The following is a 9,437-nucleotide window of genomic DNA, read 5'->3' on the forward strand; positions in this document are numbered from 1 at the left end:
CTTTGGTCGATCATGGCTGTACCGCTGTATGGTCTTGGCCACCTGCCAAGCAGGAGACCATACCAGCGGAGATCCTAGCTTGAAACTTGTTAGTGAGGACACCTGGGGATAGTTTAGCACTGTCCAGATCACAGTACCTACACCACTGCCGCAGGAAGAATGGAGCATCCACTAATCCTCGCTTCCACTGCTGATCACCAGAGGCCTTCAGGCAGAGCCCGTGGAAGCCCCCCTTCTACAGCCAGATGGTACCGCAACATCCCGAGGACTGGTGAGAGGGCTATTTGCCTATTGCTGATACTGCTAACAGGGACTGAGCCACAGAGAGCAGGACACCAAGTGTACCCAAACTGTACCCATACTGTACTCTATACCACACCTATTCCAAAATCAGACTGCACCCATACCAACCATATTCCGTATTATACTGATACTATGACTAAAACCCTTGGCCTGAAACATGTAAGCAAGGAAGGACAATTGTTTTTTTAATCTTGTGCTAAATAAAGGAGTATCGTAATTCCACCAGCCTGTGCCAGTCTACAAACTTATATGGCCATTGCAGCTGTCAGGATCCTCCTGAGCATTTCACACTTGCACAGGACCTACATGGACTATTTACCCATCTTTACTGCATCTGAACAACATCTAACTTGCACCCATGCTGAGACTATACCATACCTATACTGCATGTAGGTTAACTTGTTAAGTGCACTGATGCTCTTAAAGGACCCCAACAAAAGCCATCAGAAGACCATCTCAAAGGACTGCCCCTCCTTTATTGATTATTCTGCAAGCCTCCTTTGTTCACCTGCCCTTATTCTCCTTTTCTTTTGGACAATGCATAGCCAGTCAGTCTAGGACTAGTATCACCGCCATAAATGTGCTTTGGCAGTATAGTTCCAGCACTAAGTAGTTTAAACGTAACTACTGCTTGCTGCTGCACATAAGGTGGCTTTGCACTCTGCAAGCACTGACGCTGCCAAGCTGCATGAGGAGGAAAGCCGCTTCGGCTGATGAAAGAGGAAATTCCTTAGATGCATCCTGACCCTCGGCACCACTTCATCAGCATTTCACTTGGTGGGCAGACTTCCACTGACAAGCGGTTTTCCTCCTTGTGCAGCTCGACAGCCTGAGCTTTTTTCTCCATCCCTGTGAGGTTTCCTGATCTCCGATATCTGCAACGCTTGTGTGGTCCATTCTGCCCTAGTGGTTATGTGCCTTGACTCCTTGACTGTATTTATGAGTGCATATTATTTGTTTTTTTACAATAAACGCTCTGTTTTTAAACATACTTCACTATTAGATTTTGTGCTGGTTTCTCTCTGTTTCTTTTGCATGGAGCTCCCTCTCTGGCCACCTAGCAGCCTTTGACCTTGTTTGTGTAGCTCAGCTATCAGTTGTTTAGTGCCTGGGTACCTGTGACCTATACACCAATTTATCATGTCATTTGTGTTTACTCTATGAGTTATTGTTCTACTGCATTTCTATATTGTTTTATATTATTTTTTATTCCATTTATCCTTCTGGGTCCTCTTGTTTTCACCTTTTTTCGGAATTTGAGATGTGCGCTCTGGAGTGTTTTTTACTTCTAGTCCCTGCTGTAATTCACTTTGTATGCTAAATTGTTGATTCATGTTATGCTTGCCTAGTTACCAACCATATTGGATGACAATAAATTATGTTTTTCTTTACTACCTGGTTTGGTGCCTGTTTACTTTAACATAGCTACTATTGGGTACTAAGTATTACTTTCAGTGAATTTCTGTGAAACTGTATATTTGTACACAACATGATGTGTCAGAAGTTCTTGAGAAGGTTGACATAAAGAACAGAAGACCCATCCTATCCAGCAGCTCCAACATGGGTAGCTCTACATAAGCCTAGCCAAAATTTGCTGTCGCTTTAGAGTGCTTCTTTACTTGTGCTTAGCATGCATCCTATGTGGATGAAACTATGGTTTTTAGCTGCCTGTACAGGTTCTAAACAATTTGCCGTATAATAAAATATAAGGCAATTGAGTTTTTATATGTACAATTTTACTTTCTTGTTTAAATGTTAAATGGTATCAGAAATAGATCCACTAGCCCACATAACCCAACCCATCCTGCATTGTCTATTACGACCTTCCAGGTTTCCAGGCTAGGCAAACACAATTTCTCTATGTTCAAGGCTAGACAAACACAATTTTATAACATTTTCCTTGACCGCACCCTTCACTTTTTTTCTGTCCAGCCTTTCCTCCCTGTAAAACGCCACTCCCAGGCAAGGGCAGGTTAAATATTTAGATGGTATGTAGGCTTTGGTAAGCAAATGATCAATAATTCCCACTTGAAACCCTGTGTCTAGCTCCAGCTGTTCAAAAATAATATATGTGCATCCAGGGGAGTTGCCCGTCAAGTTTAACTGCTTGATCTTGTGTTACCTGGAATAACTATGAGTTCAGAACAAAGAACGTACCTCCAGCTTTGACTGCTTGTCACTCTTCTGAAATGCTGCGGAGTCTTATGGTTCTTTTATATGGTGAGTTTCATCTAAATTATCCTTCCTCTAACTTTCTACTTTTATTAATAGAAAACAAGGTTAACCGCAGTAGGTTGATGATGAAATACAGGGTAAATCTGCCAAAACATACACTGGATGTGCTGCTATCACAGAAAACTACTGTGAGTCTGAGCCTTTATTCATAGATTCTGTGTATATCTTTAGAGCACTTTAAGGCAAACACTTTAAGGTACATTGCTTTAAGACAGCCAATTCAATTTGAATGGGTTCACAACCCACCAGAATGTAGATTTTAATGGACTGGCATCTTTTTTCAACACTGCACACCACAATGAACAAGTGGTTCCCAATATGTATTACGATAACTTAGGAATAGTTCACTGGAGAGCAAAGATTTTGCTTCCTGAACACTTTTTAGTGTATTTTGTTTATTTTTGGCTGCTAATCACAAAAAGACCTGTAATTTAACCTACCATTACCACCTAACCTATCACATACCATTTTATAGAAATCTTCTGTTTTTGCTATTTGCAATGCCTGTTGGCTATTCCGCACACATTAAAGGAGTATATGTGGACTAAAGTACTGAAACAGTTTTTGAAGCATATTCAGGACACCAAGAACAACTGGAATATCGGTGGAGAACTAAATGCAATGGCTCTCTTGCTTGGAATACAGCTTGGATATACTAAATACTGTGGTTACATATGCAAATGGAACAGTCTTACAAGAGAGTTGAAATACATAAAAAAAAAAATAGCCACTCTGAGAGTATTTGGTTCCAGGGCAGAAAAGTGTGCCACATGAACCACTTGTTGACCAAAGATATGTTTTCCTCTGCTTACCATAAAATTTGGAAAAATCTTGTGAAAGTGATGAACAGTGAAGGTTATCGTTATTTAACCACTTGAAGACCACACACTTCTCACATACATGTAAAAATCAGTATTGTTTTGTGGAGAATTACTCAGAACCTCCAAACAGTATCGGTGCTTTCACACCGAGGCATTGGAGGCGTCGGCGGCAAAGCGCCGCTATTTTTAGTGGCACTTTACCGCTGTTTTAGCGGCGCTATTTGGCCGCTAGCGGGGTGCTTTTAACCCCTGCTAGCGACCGAAGAAAGGTCAAAACCGCTGCTGCAGCGGCGCTTTGCCAGCAGTTCAGCGGCATTGCCCCATTGATTTTTTTTTTTTTAGATACATTTTTTATTGAGCATATTGACATGTTACATGTCATACTTCAAATATTAGGTTGGCATACATTACATTAATGACATCAGATTGTCTCTTCGTATGAATAACATCAACATTTGCTACAAGTAGCACTCTAGGGTTCTGCTAGACTCTCCTTTCATTCCTCCAACCTGAGTTTCAGCTCTCTTTTTTTTTTTTTTTATTTGATAAAATTAAAAAAAAAAAAATAATAAAGCAAGTACGATGTTGGAACCATCGACATCAACCATAGAAACATAATTTCAACCATAGAAACAGATGAATTCCCTTCCCACCCCTTCCCTCTCCCCTTCAGAGTTAATCTGTCCAGAATATTGTATGCATCCTCTCAACTATCACATTACTGTACATCTTCATCTTTGCCTACGTTCATCCGTCCCCGGTGCTCTCCTCCCCCTCATCCACTAAGGTGTTTTTGGAGTCAATCCACCTAAACCATACCTTCCTAAACTTCTTAGGGGCCCCCCTTGCCTCATATGTCATTTTATACATGGGTATGTCTGCATTTATTGTTTTTATCCACATTCCCAGTGTGAGTTGCTCCTCATGAATCCATCTTCGGGCGATCAACTTTCGCATTCCGAAGTACAGAAGTCTGAGAAACAATTTTGTATACACATTAAGCTCTTCTTGGTTGAAGACACCCAACAGATGGGCAGGGGCGCTTTAAGAGCGGTGTATACAGCGCTCCTATAGCGCTGCAAAGATGCTGCTTGCAGGACTTTTTTTTACCATCCTGCAAGCGCACTGTCAGTGTGAAAGCACTCGGGCTTTCACACTGGAGAGACAGGAAAGGCTCTTTACAGGCGCTATGCAGGCGCTATTTTTAGCGATGTAGCACCTGTAAAGCGCCTCAGTGTGAAAGCAGGCTAAATATTTTTTTAAGCAGGAGACCTAGAGAATAAACAGGCCCGGAAGGGGGGGCTTTTTTTTTTTCATGTTTGTTTAATTTGTTTTCATTTTTACACTATACCTTACATTTTTTACCACTTTTATTTATTTTATGTTAATATCCCATGATAGCAGTGACAGGTCCTATTTACTGAGACATCTAGCATCTATCTCTAGGGTCCAGATCTCTACTCAATCCTTAAAAACTTTAAATCATGCCAAGAGCAGTTTGAGCTGATGTTTTTTTTCAAACCAACGATGGTTTGTTTACAATCGGCGAAACCAGAAGTGATTAAATCCTTCATTACCCAATCAGCTCTATATAGACAGCCGGCAGAACCACCAGCTGCAGTCCTGGGTTTCCCAGTGGGAAGGGAGAGTCCGGGAAGGTGGTGGGAGGGGGACCCCATCTTGCCGATGTTAAAGCAATTAAGCAATCCAGCCGCACCTAGAGTATGCTGTCCAGTTCTGGGCACCAGTCCTCAGGTAGGATGTACTGGAACTGGAGAAAGTCCAGAGAAGGGCAACAAAACGAATAAAGGGACTGGAGGACATTAGTTATGAGGAAAGGTTACAAGCACTGAACTTATTCTCTCTGGAGAAGAAACGCTTGAGAGGAGATATGATTTCAATGTACAAATACCGTACCGGTGACCCCACAATAGGGATAAAACTTTTCTGTTGAAGGGAATTTAATAGACACGCGGCCACTCACTAAACTGAGAAGAAAAGCGGTTTAACCTTAAACTACGTAGAGGGTTCTTTACTATAATGCCCCGTACACACGGTCTGACATTGATCGGACATTCCGACAACAAAGTCCATGGATTTTTTCCGACGGATGTTGGCTCAAACTTGTTTTACATACACGCGGTCACACAAAGTTATCGGAAAATCCGATCGTTCTGAACGCGGTGACGTAAAGCACGTACGTCGGGACTTATAAACGGGGCAGTGGCCAATAGCTTTCGTCTCTTAATTTATTCTGAGCATGCGTGGCACTTTGTCCGTCGGATTTGTGTACACACGATTGGAATTTCCGACAACGGATTTTGTTGTCGGAAAATTTTATAGCCTGCTCTCAAACTTTGTGTGTCGGGAATTCCGATGGAAAATGTGTGATGGAGCCCACACACAGTCGTGATTTCCAACAACAAGGTCCTATCACACATTTTCCGTCGGAAAATCCGACCGCGTGGACAAGGCATAAGAGTGGTAAGGATGTGGAATTCTCTTCCACAGGCGGTGGTTTCAGCGGGGAGCCTTGATAATTAAAAAAACTATTGGATAAGCACCTGAACAACCACAACATACAGGGATACACAATGTAATACTGACATATAATCACACACATAGGTTGGACTTGATGGACTTGTGTCTTTTTTCAACCTCGCCTACTATGTAACTATGTAGCAGCTATTTAGCCACTAGGTTTGATTTTGCAAGAAAGGGCTCCGCCGGCTCTAAAAAACACATACTGGGATGATGCCTGCAGCTGCCCAGGGGCAAGTGGTTAAGATAGATGTTTCCAAAAATAACCAATTCATTTTTTTTGGTCCGCAGGTCAGATATGTCATTAAAGGAGAAGTATGGCCAAAGCTATTTTGACCATACTTCTCTTATGGATCACAGGAGTGTAGTTCATTCTGCACTCTGTGATCCGCTTTAGCTCACTGTCAGCTGACATCACAGAGCCGGTCCAGGCTCTGAAAAGATCTCGACCACATGGTCAGGGTTCCACCAAGATGCCTGGACCTACACCTGGCTTAGTAACGCTGCTGAGAGCCTAAGGCAGTTCCTCCCTCTCTTCAGTGAGCACTGGAGGGGAGAGCAGAGAGCCGGTGACTGACTGTCATGAGAAAACATGCTGATGTAAATAAGGAATAACAGCAGCAAAAAACTTTTATCCCGTGTTAAACTCATGCAGCATGACGGAAACATTATGTGATTAAAACCTTATAGTCATTAAAAAGTTGATTACATATTTCTTAAGAGTCCTATGTGATACAGTCATTCAGCAATGCTATTGTTGTGTTCAGTTTGAAGGGGTCTATCATAAATAATCACCAAAGTTTTTTTCAGGAAGCAAAACGTTTGCAAAAAATGTTGTCCAGTTAATTTTCAGCATCAAATCTCAGTGTATCATGGTGATCAGTACTTTAGTCCACATAACTTCCTTCTAACAAACCAATATAAAAAAGATGCTAGTCTTTATTTAAAAATAGAAAACACATAGCTGATAACAAATAACAATAAAAATTACGGTACATTTAAATTCATATCTGCTGTAAATAAAATATAAAATCCCATCTCAACCCATCCCACCTATATCCCCCATAAAAAAACCCTCTAGCAATATTGCTAATATACCTGAATCTGCCATCACATGACCCTCCCATGGTGACAACTGGTGATCCAGTGCTAAATTCTGGCCCGCTACTGACCATTATTGTTGCCACCTTTCTTCGTGACTTCATCACATCTCTGCAGTCTTCAGTATTGGCGAGAGGACCCCCAACGCTGGAGAACAATTGGGAATTGCTCACTTCCCCCAGGCAGGGATGTGTGCAGCTAAGAAAAGGACCCTTCTCCGCTGAAGTCCAGATGATAGAAGACTTGGGAACTGGCACATCACATGACCCACAATTTTTTACAAACAAGGAGTGCTTTATATGAGACAATAGAGATACAATATAAAGTTATACACAGTGACATGATACAAGTGATTGACATATCCAAGCGAATGAGACACATTGGGGAAGGAGTACAGGTGAATGAGCACACAATGATATAGGGTATAGACAATATGATAATGCAATCTTATTTCTTATGCGCGGTAGCAAGGATAAGGTGCAGCAAAAAAAAAAAAGGGGGGGGGGGGGGGGGAGTGCCAGGAAAGCATGGTTGAGATTGCCTGATCCTTCACCCTGTCCCAGTGCTTCCCAAACACACAACAGCCTATAGAATATTAGAATATACCAGTTACATAACCACAAATTTAGATGGGTAAATTGGTCTTTTTGCTTGATTTAGTTTTATTTGGCAATTAGTTAGACTGAGATGGGGGTTCAGGAAAAGGGGAATCGCCTACTTGGACATCCATTTTAAAGAGAACTTATCACCCAGAAAAAGAGCTCTGAGATATACAGCAATACTATTTTTTTTACAAGTCTGTAACTGTCCAGATTTAAGTAGATTTGTACGACCCTTTTTCAGAAGAGAGATTTGTTTTTAATATGGAGATTTTAGCCTCACTTTCAGGGGCAAGAAAAAATCTTACAGATGTCAGGTCACCCTTCTCCATCCTAATCCCAAAAATGAAGTAACTTCACTGAGGTTCTACTTTAAAGTGATTGTAAAGGCTCGTTTTTTTTTTTAAATAACAAACATATAATAATTACCTCCACTGTACAGCTCATTTTGCACAGAGGGGCCCCGAACATCCTCTTCTGGGGTCCCTCAGCAGCTCTCGCGGCCTCCTCCCTGCATCAGATAACCCCCTAGGCGAAACGCTCTCCCCTTCCCCCCGGGGGGATTACCTTGTGGTGCGCGCTCTCCCGAGTCCAGCATTTGGCGTCCATAGACACGAATGCTGGACTCGGGCCCCCGCCCCCCCCCCTGGTGGCCCGCGCTCATTGGATTTGATTGACAGCAGCGTGAGCCAATGGCTGCGCTGCTATCAATCTATCCAAATCAATGGTCGAGTCCCCCTGGCAGAGTGAAAGAGTGCGTCTCCGCGCGGTGAAATTCCAGGGATCAGGTAAAGTAAAAACAGGGTGGGGGGGCTAGGGGGGCCGGGGTCACTACCAGGTGTTTTTTTCACCTTAATGCATAGGATGCATTAAGGTGAAAAAAACACGAGGGTTTCTACAGCCCCTTTAATTTTGCATTGCAATTCAAAGTTTCCTATGCAAACAACAATGCCAAGTACTATAATGCCCCGTACACACGAGCGGAATTTTCCGTCGGTAAAAACTTGGATGGTTTTTCCGATGGAATTACCGCTCTAAGCTTGGCTTGCATACACAACGGTCACACAAAAGTTCTCTGAACTTTCAGCCGTCAAGAACGCGGTAACATACAACACTACGACGAGCTGAGAAAAATTAGTTCAATGCATCCGAGCATGCGTAAGGAATTTTGCGTGTCGGAATTGGTTACACACGATCGGATATTTCCGATCTGAACTTTTTCCGACCGAAAAATAGAGAACCATGCTCTCAATCTTTTGCTGGCGGGAATTCCGTCAGCAAAAGTCCGATGAAGCATACACACGGTCTGAATTTTCCGACCCAAAATCTCACATCGGACTTTTGCTGGGGGGAAATTTCCGTTCATGTGTATGGGGCATAAGGGCCCATTCAACGCTAGGAACTGGTTGTGAATCACACAGGATTGCACTGCAATTCACATGCAGTTCATTTGCAATTCACATGCAGTTCTGTGCAGTGTAATATCAGCCCATTCATTTTGAATGGGACTGATTTCGCACTTCCACAAAGGTAGTTCATGCATTACTTTTGCACTGCAATGGGATCACATGGTACATTTGTCATCATGTGATCCGGTGCGGGCAAACACATTGCATTTGCGACCTACATTTGTTGTGTTGCTAGGCTTTGCTACATAGACCACCACGCTACAGATTGCAAGGGCAGTGCAATTAGAATGTGGTGTGGGAAACCCGGCACAGAATGCCAGTTTCTTTCTCGGCATTCTTTGCATTCTCTGCAGTGTGCAGCCACAAAAATGACAATGACTACTCAGATCTGTGAATGTTTTGTTAGGAACAGGAGTTTCAGTAAAATG

At 42.5% G+C, this 9,437-nt stretch overlaps 1 protein-coding gene across 2 annotated transcripts in view; it reads left to right on the forward strand.

The window, feature by feature from the left end:
• Positions 1–2,253: 2,253 nt before the first annotated feature.
• LOC141112547 (5-hydroxytryptamine receptor 3A-like) overlaps positions 2,254–9,437 on the forward strand; it is a 76,958-nt gene continuing 69,774 nt past the window's right edge. For both annotated transcript variants that reach the window (XM_073605465.1, XM_073605466.1), the window contains exon 1: positions 2,254–2,523. In XM_073605465.1, coding sequence (XP_073461566.1) covers positions 2,493–2,523 — 31 coding nt within the window. In that variant the 5' untranslated portion in view covers positions 2,254–2,492. The remainder of the gene's footprint in view (positions 2,524–9,437) is intronic.

The sequence above is a fragment of the Aquarana catesbeiana genome, linkage group LG11 (genome assembly GCF_042186555.1).
Source record: "Aquarana catesbeiana isolate 2022-GZ linkage group LG11, ASM4218655v1, whole genome shotgun sequence".
NCBI lineage: Eukaryota > Metazoa > Chordata > Amphibia > Anura > Ranidae > Aquarana > Aquarana catesbeiana.